Source organism: Streptopelia decaocto (genome assembly GCF_964273445.1).
Source record: "Streptopelia decaocto genome assembly, chromosome: 6".
Lineage (NCBI taxonomy): Eukaryota > Metazoa > Chordata > Aves > Columbiformes > Columbidae > Streptopelia > Streptopelia decaocto.
In genome coordinates, this window is record NC_138660.1 from 47,326,503 (window position 1) to 47,347,191 (window position 20,689).

Below are 20,689 nucleotides of genomic sequence, written 5' to 3' on the forward strand. Positions count from 1 at the left end.
ATCATCTGGCTGCTGTGGAGTGGGTAGTGCTTATAGGAAAAGTGTATCCTGCATCCTAATGCAGTACAAAGAACTTTAATGCAGAACATAAATGGGCAGAGACCCTTATTCTTCAGCCCATGTACAGTATATACCATATTCCACAAAAAGTGCCTACAGCTGGGGGTGTGTGGCAAGGACACACCTGCATACCTCATCATGTCATGTGAAACTCCAAGGGCTTGGGCACTCAGACAAAGCACGAAGGGTCCCACCCAGTGGGACTTTCAGTGCAGGTCCCCACGAGAAGTGCACACCTCCCACAGCTGCTGTGCAGTGCATGGTGAGGACACGGCCCCACAAGCTGGGCACACCTGCCCACCCTGTTGGGTCAGTAACCTGTGCCTGAAACCTGGGACTCCAGCCTGAGAATTGGGCCACGCTGCTTCACAGCAAATATGCAAGACAGACACATGATGGCACGGGGTGTGAGACAAGGCCGATGGAGACAAAGTGCCATGGACCTGACAGGTCTGCAGTGTTTATAGAGGCTGCAGATTACATTTTCTTACTTTAAGTAAAATAATATGTATATTTATTTACATAAAACAGATGCTTTTATTGTTGGTAAAAGAAAGAACGTGTGAATGAGTGACAATTAAGTCCTCTCCTCACCATCTGTTTTTTAACCCAATGAACTATCTCCAGGTTTGCAACACTGAAATAATCTGTTCTACAAAACCCCAGAAGACAGTAAAGAGTAACATTAGACAGAGTTTTATCTTTTGTTTACCTCCCACCTGATAAACCCTGAATGGTTCTGTTCCCTGCCTTTGATTGTTTTGTCCTCATATTTCCTGCTAAGAGTTTACAAAACAGCATTATTGAACAGGCAGATAAGAAGCACACCTATTTGTTTAATAACATCAAGGGAGAAAAAGTGCTGGCTCATCCATTTTGTTGTTAAGTTGCTCAAAAGGATCAAAATACCAATTAACTTGCTGGCTTAGAAAATCTTTGATATCCTCACATTTACTGACATTCTGAAACTCTCGTTCATACTTGCCTAATGTCTTTTTGATTATGAACAAAGAAGTGCCAATCTGTTTAGCATTTGACCTGTTTTTTCAAACATTTTTATGTATTCAACTACTTAGTTCCTAAAAACACTTGACTAGTCATGGCTGTAAGCTGAAGAAAAATGTTTCTTGTTCCACTGATAGCTTTTTAAAGCGTTGTTCTTTTATTTCTTTGTTTTTGTTTTTCCCAAGAGCAAAACAGAATAGAATTGATTTATAAATAAAGCATGAACTGAAAAAAAGAGCAAGAACATCCCCTCTCCCACCCCCCTGTTTATATTCTGAGCTCATGAAGTAGTCTATGCAGTCGGGCAAACTGGTAAATCTCCTCACACTTCCCTTGTTGACTTGTTTTGACTTTCTTTCCTGAAAGAATTACATCAAGTTGGACTAAAAATTCGGGGAGTATCTGACAACATGTTTAACACAACTTGCCCTTATCTGTAGAAATGGAAAGCTACAGTCAGAACTGCTTTTTCTTACCATTACTTTTCAAGGTTGTACTCAAATTCAGTGCACTTTTGAATTAAAAGAATCTACTGATATGAGGTCTAATTTCTTCTCAATTTACACTTATTTCGGTGGAGTTGATCTTAGTTCACCTGTGTGTAAATTGGATAAAAGTTAAGGTCAACAATTCTGCCTTCAGCCTCTTCAGGATGTTGCACAGATGTGGTAGTGATCACAAAAATTAATCTCTTTGTTAAACCTGCTTTTGAATGGTGACCTTACTAAAATTAGTCACGTAACTGTAACATGTGTAACACACAAAAAGGTCGGGGGGAACCTATGTCTGAAAATTAAATTGCTGTGAAAGACAAATGAACATGTTGGTTTTTCCTTTCTAGTATACACATACTCGAGTGTTTTCCTATTACGTATTCATTTGGTATATTAATATATTACAAACCAGAAAAATTTGTAATTACAGAATCACAGAACGTTAGGGATTAGAAGGGACCTCAAAAGATCATCTAGTCCAATCCTCCTGTGGAAGCAGGAACACCCAGATGAGGCTACACAGGAATGTGTGCAGGTGGATTTTGAATGTCTCCAGAGAAGGAGACTCCACAACCCCCCTGGGCAGCCTGTTCCAGTGTCTGTCACCCTCACTGAGAAGAAGTTTCTTCTCAAATTTAAGTGGAACCTCCTGTGTTCCAGTTTGAACCCATTGCCCCTTGTCCTATCATTGGTTGTCACCAAGAAGAGCCTGGCTCCGTCCTCGTGACACTCACCCTTTATACACTTATAAACATTAATGACATCACACCTCAGTCACCTGCAAGCTCAAGAGCCCCAGCTCCCTCAGCCCTTTCCTCACACAGGAGATGCTCCACTCCCTTAATCATCTTTGTTGCCTTGTGCTTGACTCTCTGCAGCAGTTCCCTGTCCTTCTGGAACTGAGGGGCAACGAATTGATTAGGCTATGGTTTATCATTCAATATGTCTCAATGCAAGGACCACAGATTTCCAAGACCAAATGACTGATTTACAACCAAGTAAATTTACCCAGTCTCTGGGTTTTAGAAAGGCCTGTGAAACTGCTTATGTGTCTTCTTTCTCAAAAACATCAGCAGCTCCTTCCCTCTAGCATCATGTGAATGACTTGTGTTCAGTAGATCCATTAACTCCATAATCTCTCCGAGCAACATCCAGCTCAGAAAATAACACTGAATGCTTGATACAGCCATTCACGACTTGTTCCTGCTGCTGAGTAGTTGATTGCTTAATGGTAATGCTTCTGCTCCATTACTGAATTATCAATCCTACGATTGGAAAACAGTAAATACTACACAAAAACATAGAGGAAGCCATAATGATAATATAAACATGCCATCATAAAGACAATAGCATATCCTGAATCAAATTTATAACTTTTTTTCAGATTGAGAATTGTATTAAAGCTAGTAATAGTAGCCATGACAAGGGTTCAGGTGAACTGAGGTTATCACTCATGACATCTCAAATAAAAGGCTACAAGGCTATGAAGCTATTCTGATGATTATTTCTCAATCACATATCTTTCTTGCACATGAATGTTTTTTCCAGTTACACCAGTGCACTGCATGTTTTCATTTACTTGGCTTATGCCTGTGTACAGGCACGTGCCCTTGACCTTCTCCAGAGCACAAGTAGTTCTTTTCAGCTGAATTTGCATAACTTCTGAGGTAACAAAAAATGAGGCAAAGCTATGAAAAAGAGGTGAAAAGGGTGGAAGAAGAAGTGTAATGGCAAAATAGGTAGGCAATGGCAATTTTGTTTTTTTATGTGAAGATCCTCTACATGGAGAACTACACCAGTACAGCACCGCAGATATGAATTCATGTCTTAAATTTTTTCACTGCGACTTCTCTACACACTAAAAGATGTAATAAATCAAATTCAATACCTTATTCATAAAAATATTTTAAAACATTTCTTACAATACATTATATCTGAAATTAATCAATGAAAATGTCCCTGGACTATTCCTAGTTTTCTGCCTAATCTAATTAAGGTTTTCAAGCTTGACATTAACACTCTCTTCAGATATTTACTTCTTTTAAACAAACACAGCTTTATGTTAGTTCACTCTTAAGCATGTACAAATTCTTCACACATTGGCTGAAGGTCACTGACCTTCCAAATCCTTGTATTAAGATGCAGAATTTCCACTTGCTGCTTCTAGTGAAGGAACCATGGGGACAGGCTTGCTACTGAATACAATGTGCTCACTGCTGGTCTCACATTGACTTTTCTCCATTAGAGCTTAGCTATCCCTTTTAGTCTTTATCTCTGATAGTCACTGCTCTCAGTAAAGAATTAGATTATACAATGTTTGTAGAACTTCCTGTACTTAAACATAGAATATATTTTATTGGAGTTTTAAAACAACAGGCATGTTAGAGAATTCTTACCTTTTCACAAACTCTTCAAAGAGGATGCGATGAGAATACCCTTTCTGACGTATTTTGACAGTTTCCAGAATTCCAGTGTATCGTAGCTGCAGTAGAACTCTCTCATGAGAAAACATCAGTGCTTCTCGATCATCGTTAGGTTTAATGCAGCGGATGAAGTGAGGCTGTCCAACAACCATTTTGGATAAAAGATCCATGAGGGAATACTGGTAAGGAAAATGTAAAATGATGCACAGACTTGACAAAAAAACAGTAATGCAACTACTTAAGCAGGAGATATGTAAACAGTGTGTAATGCTTGACTACATTTTAATCTGTAACGTTAATCTGCATTGATGTTTTATTTATTTTTAAGCTTTAGGTTAAAACCCATAATATATTAAAAGTGTTCAATTGTAAAAAAAAAATATACTATTTCTTATTTCTTACTTGTTACACCTTTCTCTTTATTTCTCCTTATACTACATTTCTGTAGTTGAAGAAGGTCCATATTAAACAAACAAACAAAAAACAACAACGCACATTGAAAAATATCCTAACTACAACTCTACTGTAGGCACATTTGACTAATCAAATATAACCAACAGAAGAACAAGCTCTACTGTGAAACAAACAATCATAGAAAGTCATGGAGAAAGGGTTGCAAGAAGTCATCAGTTCAGTCCTCTGCCTATAGAGAACACTAGATGTACCTGTACCACTTCAGGCACATCTCTGTTTAATGCATTTTTCAGGATCACTGAGGGTATAGAGTGCACAATCTCCCTGGACAATCTACTGAAGTGCTACATTATCATGACTATTAGTAACATTATCAACATCTAACTTAAATCTTCCTGCTGAAATGTAGGACCATTACTTTTTCTCCTTTGTTCCACAGACATGGAAAACGATTTATTCCATTGCATTTTGCAATAAAATGAAAAAAAGTGTGATCAGATCATATAGATCTGCTTTTCCAATGACTCCTCTGGGTACTGATACTTCTGCTTCATCTTCACCTCATTATGCCACTGTATGATCAGTATTTGTTACAAATACACTCAATCTTAAAATCATGTATAATTCCAAGCTGACTGTGGTCACTTTGCTGTAGGTGCATATTATGGTGTACTTTCACACTCATCCCCCCACTCCAGGTTTTGTTTTGGTTTGGGTATTTTTTACAGTTCCCGCACAGCTACATCTGCGTAGTTCTTTGCAAGACCTCTCTAAATCAATACTTGTATTAACAGACACAATGATGCCTCTAGGTTCCCAAGTTTGGATGTGTGCCCTTGTACCCTTCGCACTGGGGCAACATCTCAGTATTTATCAGCTTCCTCTATGCCTTTCCTTACACTATTTTGCACAGCACAGAAACAGATATTCCTGCACAGCATGAAGCTTTGACCCACACTGGTGAGCATTCTGCATGGGACAAGTGCAGCTCAAAACTTTTTCACTCTGCAGTGACTGCAAGAGAAAGACATTAACCAACAGGCTTGGATTAGCATGTGGGTTTCCTGACTCCTAAAGCTTCCAGTTCCAATATTCTCAATGCCTTTTCCTTACCTGTTTGATTTAAACACACATGCAGAATATACATTACCCCCAGAGAAGATTACTACTGATAAAATGGCAATCCATAAGATTTATAACAGTACTTCCAAAAGACAGATTGTTTTTACTTATTATCACATATGACAAACCTTAAGCTTTAAAAATAGGTATGCCCAAGCTTGTGAAAAAATATGAAGGCTTTAGTAACAACAGCTATTTTATTTGCACAAAATCAGTTTTCTGTTCTAGACCTCTAGAATTTATAATGGAAATAAACTAGATTCTAAATCCTGTTATCAACATGCTCAGTGAAATTATGTACATTAAATTAAGTACAAGTATGAGGAAACAAGAAACAGAGCAAAAGAAAATCTATAAGGCTACAAAGGTTGCACAACAGAATAAAAAGAATCTCTTATTATTCTCTTTGATCTCATAATCCCACAAATACTTCAGATATATCCATTGTTCTTATCACCAAAATGTTTGTGTACAGTTAACTTTTGTACCCGAAAATAGGAAGCCATAGTTTGCCGCTTCATGTTTGTTGTTTCCTCAGGGTGTCGCATAACCTCCATCGTATCAACCTGGAAGGCAAAACTCAGATGTTAGAGCTGTTCCAGAAACACTGCAGACCCATGCCACCTCACTCATGAAAGCTGGGTTCAGTTTTTGGTACGGCCATTCCTTCAGGTATGAAGACCGCAGAGTACTTTATCAGAGATAGGAAGAGCAGCTTCTAACAGATGCGGGGGACAAACTGATTTCAAAAAGAGCTGCAAGTGTTCCAAAGGATTTCACACTTTTGCTATGATAATGTAACACCAGGCCAATGAAGCCGCTGTCAAGGTGCAATACCTTATGAACTGGTTTCTAAGAAGTGTTCTTCTTATCTCCACTACAATGAACTCCATTGGGTCTTACTTTCAATATAACAAGAGTTAAAATTTTTGTAATGTCCAGGAAGTAAATTAGCAAGGAGCTGCCTCATTTTGCTCACGTTTGGAAAAAATGTTGTTGTCGGATAACAAGTAGGTAATCTCAAATGCGTAAGTCTTTTCCTTTCTGCTGTTGTGGTTACTATTAATTACTTTACACTGCCATTTTGATGCCAAGAATTTCAGCAATCTTACTCTGCTAAACTTCCATAGCTTCAAATACCACTTTTTCAGCATTTCAGAAGAGTTATTTTTAGAGGGTATACACGGACAGCAAACATATTGCTCCTTGTATATTTTAGTTATATTGTCAGTACAGCTGTTCTTATCAAAATGAAACCAGAATTTATGAATGAGTATAACCATGGCTACCAATCACAAGCAGATTGTGTTGCTGTATTTCAGCTCAACAAAATTAAAGAAAATCAACCAGCATCCTGTTTGCGTGGAGCATTAACAACATTTTAGCATTCACTTGCTTTGTGGCAGTTTACCATCTGCTCTGACCAGGTGGCATTTGTATAAACCAGATAATGCTGTTGTCAGCACCTGTGCGATACTTCCTGGACTTTGCTCCATACGATCATTTCCAGCACTCACTGACTTAAGACCACTCTTCTGAACACTAAAAGTAATTGCTGAAAGATTACAGTTCTCAATAAAGTAACTGTGTCTCTTACCTTCAGGAGATATTTTGGAGACTGCATGCAAAATAGAAAGGAAATGAAGCACTAAGTAGTAATAGATCAAGAAAATGGATTTTGTATTGAGGAAAAAATCAAAAAGAAACTTGTGAAGACAAGATTCAGAATACAGATGGTGCAAAGGGAGACAGATTTCCATAAGGGTGACCATAAAAATTTTGGTATGTTTTTGTAATCTCTGATGTTCTAGCCCAGAGTGGTGTACATGCATTAGTATGCATCTCAGACTAACACGAGGTAGGGGTTGTGTGTGGAGAAAAGCAGTTTGACTTCTGTTTTAAGGATGTTAACAGAAAACTCTGTAATATATCGCAGGAAAAAAGCCTTATCAGCACAGATAACATCAAATATCTTAAGAGGTCACCTGACAAAGTAAACATCAATGACCCAACCAGAACAGCAGGCGTGGCCATGGGGAAGGATAGAAGGATATGGGAATGTTTCAAAACTATCTTGGCAAGACAACTTCTTTTTGAGAATCGATATCTAAATCTCTAGTAAAGGTCAGGTGGAAGACAAAAGCCATACCAGTGAATATTGACAGGAAGGTCGAACATCAAGAGCAAAAGCAAATAGTTTGAGGACTGCACTGAAGCCCAAATGTCCATGAATTTAACTTTCTAAAGTGGATTCTTGTCTGTCTGTAAAAGCAGAGACTCTTCGTGATTTTGTTGGAGGTTCAGCACTCATGATCTCTCTGCCATATCTGGAATATCTGCTGGTCAATAAAGGGTGAGCTTATGCTCTACCTTTTTGGCAGTAGGTTACTGTAAGCATCTCCTTTTCACAGCTGCTTATTTTCACCAAACCTGTAGAATCTTACAACCTTTGAGACTGCCACTCTGTCAAATAAGGGTTACTACAGCCTGCTGGGTTCAAAAGGGTTTTGTTTTGGTTTGGGTTTTTCTAGGGGGAAGGGAATGAACACACAGAAAGACAGATGGTCAGGAACACAGAGGACCAGAGTAAAACCAGTATCGCGACATTCCTTTTTCTACGGATGGAGTTGTAAATTCAGATTTGTGCAATCTGTAAGCACTAGGATCAATTTCCAAATCTTTTTGACAAGAAATATTTGAAGTTTCCATTTAAAAATTCTGTTAGACCCTAAAGTTAGGAAGATTTTCCTGTAAGAATTTTTAGAAGTTTGGCCTCTGGTTAATTTGTAACATTGTGTGTCTATGAAGCCATGCAGTTTTATGGTAAGGCAATAATCACATGTACAACGGGCAATAGGCTTTACCACAACTGGCTTGTCAGAAAACGACAGAACATAGTAAGAATGTCATGATATAGTCTTGCATTTTAAATCAGTGGCTACTCTTTTTAAACTAAAGCAAAGAATATTTTAACTGTTAAGTCACATTTTTACATGACAGTAGTAGTTATGTACAACATACATTCATAAGATTACAACTAAAATGGAAAACAGCTTGATCTAGGGAAGACAAACTGTTCCATCACTAAAACAATTTCTTATGATAGTTTTGAAACAATATTATAAGAAAGATTTAGGACATCATGTCACATTATGAAGTCACTGGAAATTATTACTTTCACAGATTGACCACATCTGCTGGTGGCATGGTATGCAATACTGTAAAACCAAAAAATACGTTAAGCAAAAAAGATAATAAATCAAACAATAAATGAAAATTTCTAAACTTCCAAACAAAATGATTACATTTGGATTTTTTAAACAAATTGTAAAATAGCAATTAAAATTTTTTTTACTGAAGTTGTTTAAATTAGAAGTTTTATGAAATTATAAGAAAGACATATTTTTCAGCTAAAAACTATTTCAACGGGAACACTACCAACCTTGATACACCCAGCACTGAGCTGTGGAGGCAAAGACCTGGATGCTGCTGTCACTTTGGCTCTTGCCTGTGCCTGAATAGTGCTGCACTTAGATGTGTCTTTTAGCTCCTTCTTTAAAAATTTGAAGGGTGACTAAATCCCACTTAAACACTACTTAGTATAACTGATTGTGTTTATTAAAGCTTTAAAAGAGCTCCTCCATTCCAGTTGTATCAATAAAATGCATGTTTAGAAAGCTCATGCTGAATATAGGTGGATGTGGAAGACAATGTATGTATAACACAAGAAAATTGGAAAGGCTGTTATCTGTCCTTCAGCACTGAATTTATACCAGAGAGGAAATAAATCTCTGAAATCCATATCTGTATTTGCAGGTACAGTGAAGGATATAGATGTCTGAGTGACATGAATTACTGTACCAACATTTGAGCACAAGTTCCTAATAACGAGAGAATAAAAAGAAATAGAAAAACCAGAACATAAAATTCCATAGACTTTGGAACAGTTGCTGTTGCCTCACTTGTTTTTTTAATATTATTGTTTGCTTTGGAAGCAAAAAAACCCACCCAAGCCCTTAACTAAGCTAACCCTTAACTAGTAGTACTCAGGAAGCACGGAGGGGATGTACATTCTATCAACTTGAGGCACTACAGTTTTCTTCACAAATAAAGTGTACTCAGTTGGTAACACATTCTATGAACCACCATAAAATTATCCCATCCTTTTGCAATTATGCCGCATACTTTGTGGCAAAATCCAGCAGCGTTTAAATTCTACAGCTCTTCTTTTTAATAATAGCGGCCTTGCTGGGTTGTTCTTTTCCAGTCATTTATCAGTCACAAATGTCCCCTGTTTTTTTACTTGCAAGTTGAATAAAAAATGAATGGATAATTTTTTATTTTGCCTTTCATACTGTTAAACATACTATTCAAATTTTACCTAATTGAATCCCTTTCTAGGCCAAAATTGCCAGAGGAAAATCTTGAGCCCATTAAAATCAAAAGGCATGTGGCTATCAATATCAAGGTAACTGAGATTTCACTCCATTAAGATTAAAGATTAAGCAGTAGTAAACTGATTCTTCACTGGGTTCTACAATGGGGTCTTCACTAAAAATGGACACAGTGCTCCCAGCTGAGGTGCACACTTTCTGATATTAAGACAGACTCTCATTTGGGAAGAACCTCACTACACACCCACATCAGCTAAGCATCGTGTCCATATTCTTGCTGTAATTTTAGATGAACAATTGCCTGTCTTCAAAGGGAACACTACCAACCTTGATACGCCCAGCACTGAGCTGTGGAGGCAAAGACCTGGATGCTGCTGTCACTCTGGCTCTTGCCTGTGCCAAGTTACCTGTTCAAAAAGAAAGAAATATATACTGCAAAAACTCTTCAAGAAGCTTAGCAGAGAAAAAATTATATGGTGGAAAATAAGCTTGTATAACGGTACTAAAAATAGCAGACAGCGCCACACTTCTTCCACACCCCACTCATTACCAATTGTGCCTGCAGTGCATTCAGCACGGGCATGACAGAGTGCAGTGTTGATTTAAAAGGGAGGAAAAAGTCAGTGATAAGTTGGTATGTCACTGACCTTAGCTACTGAGCTGATGAAAACAAGGACAGCACAAAGGCATACAGCTCAATCACTACCAATGAATTTCTCTGTGACTCACTGAGAGATTTAAAAGAGAAGAAGACAGCAGAAACAATCTTGTTTCTATGAAATCATGCGGATCCTGAAGTGTTTGGACAACATCTTAAGCCCAAAACTTGTGAAAGAGATGAGAAAATGATAAGACAGTATCTTTTTTTTGACCTTTTGACATATAGGCCTGCTTAGTCCCCAATCTTATTGTCACTTCGCGTTTTTAAAGACTGACTCAATTCCTCAAGCAAAACATATTGTGGTGTCTGAAAGACTGAAAGACAAGTGCCTTTTAAAAATGTACAGTATGATGTGTCCTAAACTTTTTCCTCTGTACTTGTAGAAAGCCAAAGTCATCAAAAAATAGCTTTTCAAAAAAAGTCTCAGAGAGGAAGTGATATGGGACTGTGCATATGCAAGACACTCTGTATATTTCAAAGTTTTAGCAAGTCTAGCACAAGATGTCCAAATGTTTTCTCTGGCTATATCTTCAGAGGCTAAACTGTGATTAATAGCATTGAAAGAACCCTTTGAAGCAGGATTGGTGACATCAAAGCCCTAATCCATGGGTGGCAGGATTTTTATAATGAGTGGGAAGCATTTTAACACATTTCAAAGGATTTACGGCATGAATAAACAATAGGCCTCTGCAGATGTACCACACACCTTTCAGAACCAGAACACATAAATAAGTGTCCATTTTAATTTAAATGTAAATAAAGTGTTAACACTTCTTTCAGATGCTAAGTGCCTTGTTTGCATCAACTCCAGTAAAGCTGTTTGCTTTACAGAAAGCCAGTAACTCTAAACAGTCTTCAGAGTTTTTCTAAACTATAGATTACATAACTAGTAAGGAGGCAGGATGGGAAAAACGAAAACCGAGAACACTAAATCGCTGGTAATTATTCTGTAAGGGAGCAGAGCAAACCCAGTGTCCACATAACACTGCAAGGAACTCTTGCTCTTACTTTTCTCCCAATGAGAAAAATACCAATCACCTGAAAACAGTCTGGGGGCCAGTACTCAAACACAGCCGTGACTTTCTTTGGAGCAATTCAAACAGTCTGTATTAATTTTAAAAAGTATTTTTCTTTTAAGCTGCTGGCATTGGGATTGACACAATGCTGCAAAACTGGCATGTCATTTCCAGATGGAACAGCACGTGTTACCTGACAGTCCCAGTCACGGTGCAGAACACAAGGTATGCCCGCGTATTCAGAAACGGCTTTAGGCTGTAATGTGTAGGGCAATGTGAACTGCAACTCTCTTTTCAAAATCTCGTGTATCTATATACACACCTGGTACAAACAGTATATACATGTATATCTCTAAGGTTAAAAAGAGGATTTTAGTGAGCAAGTAGCTAGTGAATTTCTTGGTTTCTTTGCTGTAATGTTGATATTTTTGTATGTTAGAAATTACTATTTCATGCCTTTTCTGGACAAAGTAGACAACCTGGAAAGGTTGTTTTTAGCTAGGCTTCAAATTAGTAATTCTAAAGCATGAAAGCCTTGCGCAGGAGAACTGATGATAAAAGAGGAGAGTTGGGAGAAGGAAGAAATTTAAATCAGATTTTTTTAAAATTACTAAAATTTTGTTGCATTTTATAAACATTTCAAAATTCTGATAACCAAATAAAAGTTAGAATGATAAGACAGTTGCTCTTGGTTCACCACACTCACTGCTGGCATTAGATTTCTAGGATTCATAATTAATATCCCTGACCTCTCCATTAGTTCCTCATGCAAAACTGAAACTATACTTAACATTTCTGGTCTCGCAAACCAAGCAAATAAACAAACATTTTTATTAATCAAAAATCTTTATAAAGACTTTGCAAACAAACAAACCAAAACAAAATAACCAGTGGTCAGATCCTACTTAAAAAAATTAAATACATACTGGGATTTTGTTCATTTGTTACTTCCTTCTAGAAGTGGATTCTTATCAGTGCTTGTTTCATGTGTCAAGTGAATTCCTATGTAATCACTAGCTGCTGAATTGTAGCATCAGATGAAATCCATGTAAAATGTTATTAAGATTTTCTTTTCCAGATCAAACACAAAATGATGCTTCAATAAAAGTTTGTGAATTGGTCATCTCAAGTAGTTCATGTTCAGGAGAATATCTACCTATCTTTAACCTGTCTAAGCCATGAAAACTAATAAATAGAACAAATGTGGTCTAAAATTTAGTCTACATAATGTTTAATCCAGAGTTAGCATGGTGTTTATACTCAGTAAACATTTGGTACCTGTCCCTGCATTCAATTTTCATTTACAAGGTCATTTATTACTTTACACATGAAAAATAATTAAATGTGGTTCCACTTTGTGAAGAACATCAATATTTGAAGAACAAACGTTTTTAGATAATAACATAGCCAGTTAAAACTGCCATGGGTCCCTTGAAAGGTTAAATTGGTTAAAGGTTAAAAGATTGCACTGTGCCTTTCACAAGTCAAGCTTCACACCTATTATATGGTCAACACTTTAGAGAAAATGTAGACTTAAATAAAACACTACCTATATTAAAATCCAACTCCATAAAATGGACCAATTAAGTGATTTAAAACACAAGGCGTTCGTGAGGGAGGGGAGAGAAGTTAATGACTAAAATTAGAATTAATCTTTTAAACATGTATGTGTGTAATTTTATTCACATGCATTTATTCTCAGTTCAACAGGACTACTCATCTGAAAAATTAAGGCTCCTACCTATGTGTCCGCTGGATCAGAGACTAAGGTCTCTGAGATTCATGACAGTGGGGGAGACAGTTTTCTCTCTTTTCCCCTCTTTTTAATAAAGTTAGGAATTACCTTACTGCTTTGAGAAGCTTCAGTCATTACAGTTTGATAAATGCTCTGAGAGCTTCCAACAGAAAGAAACATGGCAGCACAAATATCTGTGCACTGACTAAGCTCACTGTACCCACGTTCAGCAAAACACATTTTGCTTCAAACTGCATAGGAGATCTCGCATTTCTGCAAACATATTCTTCACTGATGTCTCATTTCAGTCAGGTGAGAAAGACCATACTGTCAAAGTACCTTATCTCTTCTATTATGCAAAGTCAAGCAGGAGAAGTTTTGAAACTATTTCAAGTATTTACACAGCTTAGAAAGAAGAACTGGGTTGTCTTTTTTTCAGGCTGAAGTTTGGCAGTGGTCTCTAGATCTCAGAAAGGACTAGTCAGCATTCCTGCCTTCTCACTTGCATCCCTGACACTTACTGTGTTATCTGGCCAAATTAATGATTTGTCCAGCCTTTGACTTTCCACACTCATTGGGAAAAGTATACTCTGGCTGGATGTTCTGATGCTACTTATGGTTTGCCAGTCCTTCGTTATTATTAGGTGATGGGTTCTATAAGTAGTATCAAGCAAATACTAGTAATATTAGCAATGTGTTTATAACCTCATTTTGGTTAAGACAGCAATAGATCACTCCTCCTAATGTAATAGCATGGCAGGTAAGAACGACATTAAGCTTTGATACAACGTTTAGTTTGTGACGTGCAAATGACTTACAGAGAGTGAGCCTAATGACAATGTCACCTTACTGTACAAGCTGTACCAGGGATATTACTCTTATACAGAGGACACAGTACAAGCTCTTATCCTCGTATATTTTATTAATTTCTTTCATGCTTCTGGTTCAGATAAAGATGGGTTACTTGAAACACCATGTAGATACTGTATAATATGGTCGGAAATGCTACAATGCATTCATATTTCATTGACACCACTTCTAATCACAGCCAAGCACTCGCACCCCAGAAGAGGTACAGAATCAGACAATGTCTGTGACATATACAGATTCTTCTCCGTCTTGCCTTTCAGTACATTTTATCTAGCCTAAGGAAGTTAACTGCTTATCTCCATAATGCATTTTCATCTTCTGCTACTGTAAGACTAAGCTTTTCTTAGCTCAACTATAAATGAATAAATGTACTTTTTTTATTGGGTACTAATTTGAATCTGGTCACTGACTATCAAAACTCTATTCTTTTGAGTCACTGAAGTCATTTAAGCTAATCTTGTGCACTAAAAACCTAAGAATCCAATTTTCTCACATATTACACACTTTACCCACGAATACAGTTACAAAAATACTGCCTGTAGAATACAACTATCAAAGCAGACACACTTCCACTGCTTCTTACTTTGAAAAGAGAACCACTTTACTTCCTATTCAGAATAAGTAAATAAAAAATGAGAAATAGTATTTCCAAAATCAGATCCATATTACAGAACAGAATCTGATAACCATGAAAACGTAGTAACAGTGATGCCCACCTGGGAATAATCTAATTATAAGTAATTGCCTCAGGTGTAAAAAATATGCACTTTCCGGCCCAGATCACTTGAAATGAAAAGTCTATGCCATAGTGAACTGACAAATTCTGATCCTGATTCTCAATTAGAATAAAGGTTTCTTTAATCTTATTAGCATGAAGAAGACACATCATATTTTCAGATACTTGAAAGCTTTACATTGCTAGACTTGGATTGGAGAACCTAAGAGTAAATTCAGTGCTGCTAGGCCTTCTACTGCAGACATTGCAGATAACTTCAGTGGTCACTTCCCTCATTGGTACGACACACTAGAAGTCAGTGCAAACACATAGGGTGAAGTTAACAGCAACAAATAAAACTTTGCTTATAAGGATCATCACTCCTATGTTTAAATATTGTTTTAACACAGTAGTTTAGTAGGCTTCTTGTAGAATGCGAGCATAGCAGAACACTGACAGTAGCATAGAGATGAAATGAAAGTCAACTTGCCTACTACATTCCAAAATGTATAAATATATGATCTCAGTAAGAAAGGTCTTAACTTTTACCCTTACCTAGTAAAGAAGAGATTATAGTATATAATTAGTCAGTGGCAATGCTCAAGATATTTTTAAAACACAACCTTGAGTATTAATGGCTACTTTAAGCAACATGCCCAATTTTCTAGCTGAATTGAATCAGATGTGCAGCCATCTACTCAACTGGGACTGTGTTCACAGAAATTAAGACATTTTCTGAAACATTACAGGCAATTACAAGCTATAGTGTAAACAATGCTGGGGTTTTCTACTGCTTGAAGCTCAGCGTTTTCTTCAGTCAAGTCTGCAGCCTGGCTAGCTGGAGACGTGACCGACTGGCTGGCGGCTGACTGACAGGCTGGCCACAGCCTGATCTGGTCAGTCTCCCAGCTGCTGCATCACGGAACAAAGTGGCTCAACTTTTTATGATTTATATGTTGCCAGAAGACATAGGTAATTTTTTTCAGATATGGTCCTTAGCAACTTCTATCCGCATCTTTGTTTTTGTACAATTTGATGCTGTTGTACGTAATCTGCTCAGGGCAACAAACCTTGGAATGTCTGGGCAACAGCAGATAGTACAGAATGCTGCAGTCTGTGTCGTTAGCAAAGCACCTCACCGTCAGCCCAAAGTTTTCTGTTGCCCCAGCAGATTGCCCTAGTTCCTGTACATCTGTAACTGACATCAGAAGAAAACTAGAGAGGTGAATTTTCTGTGAAGATTTCATTGTTGAGGAATTCTCCATTAATTTTCAGCATTAACAAAAACCGCCTTACTCTGATTACCTCTATTCAAGACAGACAACAAATTTATTTCTTCTTCCAGAGGTACGTGGAAGAATACTTCCAGAAACATATACAGGTTGAAAATACTGCTACCATGCGCGCTGATTCAGTCCTGGCCTCCCTCATTGTTTTATGTAATTTACATCCTTTCTCTTCCACGTTATGTAACATTCTGACCCCTGTTCCCCCCCCCCCATTATATATGCTTTATCTAGAAAAGAAAAAGCTTGATTATGAAGAACACGGTAGTTATCTTAGCATTTTATCTATGCACCCTCACCAACATGAACCAGCAGCAAGCCTTCTGGTAGCTCACACATCAGCATCTTGTTTCTGATGATCACAGGACTGTCCTCAAACACTAATTAAGCTTCCCAGTATTCAGTTTAACCTGAGGCCAAAACAATTTTCTACAAGAACAGTGAATAAACAGGAAACCCAGAACAAGTAAAGAACCATGATTTCCAGCCCACTGTTGGTATTTTCAAAGTATGTACCTTCTCCATACAATGTATAAAACATGCTCTGGTATATATTTCATCATTTAATACCTGGTGCTGAAGCTGTTCCCTATGTAAACAGTCTGACCAAAATCCTACTAAAGCTAGTGAAGATTCCCAATGAATTCAGTGGTAAAAATTCAGGTATAAAGATATCACTGGGTATCACTGAAAGTGCACAGAATAAAACGGAGGAACATTTTCTCTGACCTCACTATGACTATTAGTCTTCTCAGTGTTTAAGACCCTAAGCTAGACAGGATAAAAACAGTATCAAACACAGGTTTTGACTCTTCAGGAGAAGACCTGTCTTTTAAAAGTCTTAATTTAGGATGAAACATCATTACAAGACTTCATGAAAGTCCAAGGCCTCCCCATGTTTGAAATCTAGGCATTAATGATGTTGACTACTAACTTAATCAGGTCTCAAAAGCTTCTTAGCTAAATGTTTGCTCCTCTGGATCTTAGCACTTCCACATACTATCACAAACAGCATAAAAACTGTTACTTTTGTGCTAATTTAAAACATTATTCTTGTTTATATTTGTATCTCCACACTTAATTAAACAAATACCCATTCATACGAACACCCCCAAATGCATTTTCTGTCTTTGACACACAATGTCACCTGCTGTCCAGGGAGTTCAGTTATAAGCTCTCCCATGACAATCCAAATCCAGTTGGCATAAGTAAGACAAAGTCAAATAACAAGAGAAAAGATAATGCTGGTTTAGTAAAGTACTGACCTTTACAGTTCATGGTAGGGTGAAGGAATTTATAAAATGGATAGAACAAAGTACAAAATCATAGTAAGACAGCACACTCAGAGTACTAAATACTCTGAAACAAATACACAGACTCCGAGGTTTGTTTTCCAACAACCACATTCGTCTCTTAGATACATTAACCCCATAATGCAATTATTTTGCAAGAGCACGAAATACAAGCATGTTCTTTGTAAAGGACACATCAAAAAACATTATGGATATTCAAATCAGCAAGGTTATCTGAATACTCAACAAATTAATCTGCTCTACAAACTTATTAGCAAATTTAAAAATAATTGCTCTTCTAGGATTTGATCTTGAGAGCTACTGAATGCTTCCAGTGATGCACTGAGATTCTTTGACACAATTTGACCTTACAGCACATGCTGCCTTTAGAAACTGTCTAGTAAACTACTTATTAAAACAACTACTGTATAATGTTCTCTGAATATTGCTCTATTTAAATTCTCTATATGCTGCACAGTGAGATCCCACAGTCTACTAGTTAATATTAAAACCAGTAACACATTCTGTGTAATACATCTTTTGCTTCTTCAATATCAACACATTTTGAATTTAATTAGTATACAATCAAGGGTTAAGATTAATTATTGTTCTCTACGGTGAGATAATGTTCATCATAGAATTGAGAAGTTATGCTAGAAACATGAACATTGAAAAGGTATCTCCTCTCTTCTGAGAGAAAGGTGAAGAAAAATAAATCTCAAGATATGTTCTGTAGAGAATGGCCTATTATGAATCAAATCAGTAAGCTCACCAAGATCTGTTCTTAAGCCTGCCCACTTGTACTTCTTTTAGGATTCAATTTGCAAGCACTTGGAGACAAAAAAACCCCAAAATCTATGCCCTTTGTCCATTTTCAGTACAATGTAGTCTGTGAAGTCACATACTGAAGAGTGGACTTCTGCTTGGGCAACACCCCTCACCAAAAACAAACACGATAAATCTAACGTGACCCTTCTCAGCTGTTGTGCTTACTGCCACGTGCAATTTCAGAGATTCACTGGCACTCTTTATAGGGAGTTATTCTCAACTGTAAATAATTGTTATGTCTCATATAAAGCTTTAGCAGGACTGTGACCTTAACTTTGATCTGATAGATGGTTCTGTTTCTGGATGAGTTCCATTTCTAGGGCTATTTTAGGGCATGGCTTGTATCCTACTTCTAGTAAGTCTAGTGAGTGTGTACTGCATTTGTCCTATCATACAAAATCTTACGATGTGAAGAAAAAGAAACACTGAACTGTAAAATGTTCAACTGAAAAACTAAATAAAAAGTAATCCAACATTCTACCTTTCAAACTCATTTAAGCTACATTTAATTTAGTTTACTGATGTCCCACATCTGCAACCCAGCAAAGTTCACAATTTTTACGCGGCACAGCTGTGGTTTAAAGCTGCTCTTTGCACACAACACACTGGCAGCAAAGCAAAAACTATTAACTTTTACATGCTTTTAACATATGGACCAGTTAGAAGTAGGAAAGCCTTGTGCACCGAGTGAAAATATATAGCTTCCATTAAGTTGACCCAAATTCTTATAAAATATAAACTCTGATTCATCTTTAAGTAGAGAGATTATAATTACGATGGCTTTTTTTTTTTTTTTTTTCTGATTCATCTGACTTAAAGAGTGCCTGCAGTTATCTCTTAGAGGTGAAAACACACAAAAGTACCATTATAAAAATATTTTATTGTAGGATAAATTAGTAAAATTAAGATGTATTTCTAGTCTTTTGCTCTATTGTGATGTGTGGAATTAAGAGAAAAAAATCCACTAAGCCCAAATGGAAATATATTACATCTCAGTGCATGACACACACGAAGCCAAGAGACCCACCAATGCTTATTGCTTGAGGAAGGGCTTTTGCTCAGTATGAGTGTGCAGCAACAAACATGACAGGATAAACCATGGTCCCACTGAAAACAATGCCAAAACACCTATGATTTCAACTCGTCAAGATACCATGCTGTGCCCAGTAGTATCTGTTCATGGGACTGAAATGCAAGAAAATCCATTTGTTTCCTTCAGTTTCTGAATCTTCCTGAGGAATCAGCTGCTATCAAAGTTATAGACAAATTAATATTGAGATAGTACTCTGCTCACCAAGGAGTGGTGAAAAGCAGTTCTTTAAAGTGATTTTGCAAAAGGTCCTAGTTTTTCTGATATTTAGTGGGCATAAAGAAGCCCTGAAGCATTTTTTCATATTCTCTTTCAGCACGTGGTCCATCAGTTGTTTGTATTTTTTTTTTTTTTACATGAGGCATACATTCTTTAAAATGACTTTTTGTCTTATGGCTGTAAGCAGGACTGAAGACTCAAAGCCACAAAGAGCACAGACTAAAAATCAATACTGAGGAGGGTAAATGATCTTTAGGCAAGCTAATTGTAATTAAAGTGGTTTTGAACAAATTTTCCTCCTATTTTGAACAACAAAAAAAAGCCTTGTTCAAACATCACTATCTGAACTCTTCGGTGAAGGCACCATGAACAAGGAGTGTTTACTAGCAATGGATCATATACTATTATACACACTCTGAATGTGTGAGCAATATGCAGTGCTACCAAATTTATTAGACAAGATGTTGTTGTAGCAGCAATGGTACCCAGCCCTGTGTTGATTCTATGCAGCCAAGCCCAGCCCCTGCAGACCCTCGGAGCAAGGACAGAGATGTTTTCACAGCCTCTCTGCTCTGGTGGTGGGAAGGCTGGAGGATTTCCCCTTCTCCTCCCCTCCAGGTGGCAACTCTCCCCCCTCTCTGCAGCAAGGATCTCAAGCAGAGCAGAGCAACCCTGACAAAAGCTCTAAAGGTCTGTGAGCCGTGGAAGGGGAAAAAAGTCTGCAGAGGTTGTGTTTCAAGAGTAGAGAATGGTATTGTACTGCAGCTTTTCCGAGAAGATGAAGTCCCTCTGGTACACCTCCCTGTCCCACCAGCATGATCTGGTCAGCTGGGGAACATAAGGTGAGAGAGAGGAAAAGTGGAATAGGGAGCTGTGGTCTCAGAAAGCCCCAGTGGTGCTTTGCCCAAGCAGTCTCATGCTACCACCACTTAAAGGCGATGCTGCAAAAATTCTTGAATATCAGGATAGTAAGTCAAATGGTCTAACTCCTCACTGAGACCACTGGTGAATGTTCCAAGGCTCTCAATTTTTCAGATTAAAGCCGTCTTCTAGAAAATACAGTCC

At 37.5% G+C, this 20,689-nt stretch overlaps 1 protein-coding gene across 1 annotated transcript in view; it reads right to left on the bottom strand.

Moving 5' to 3' along the window:
• The window catches only part of MYO3B (myosin IIIB), a 196,640-nt gene that overhangs the window by 70,348 nt on the left and 105,603 nt on the right, over window positions 1-20,689 (bottom strand). Inside the window, exons 24-27 of the mRNA XM_082055656.1 lie at window positions 10,240-10,319; window positions 7,116-7,136; window positions 6,007-6,084; window positions 3,956-4,161 (exon numbers count right to left, since the gene is read on the bottom strand). Coding sequence (XP_081911782.1) covers window positions 3,956-4,161; window positions 6,007-6,084; window positions 7,116-7,136; window positions 10,240-10,319 — 385 coding nt within the window. The remainder of the gene's footprint in view (window positions 1-3,955; window positions 4,162-6,006; window positions 6,085-7,115; window positions 7,137-10,239; window positions 10,320-20,689) is intronic.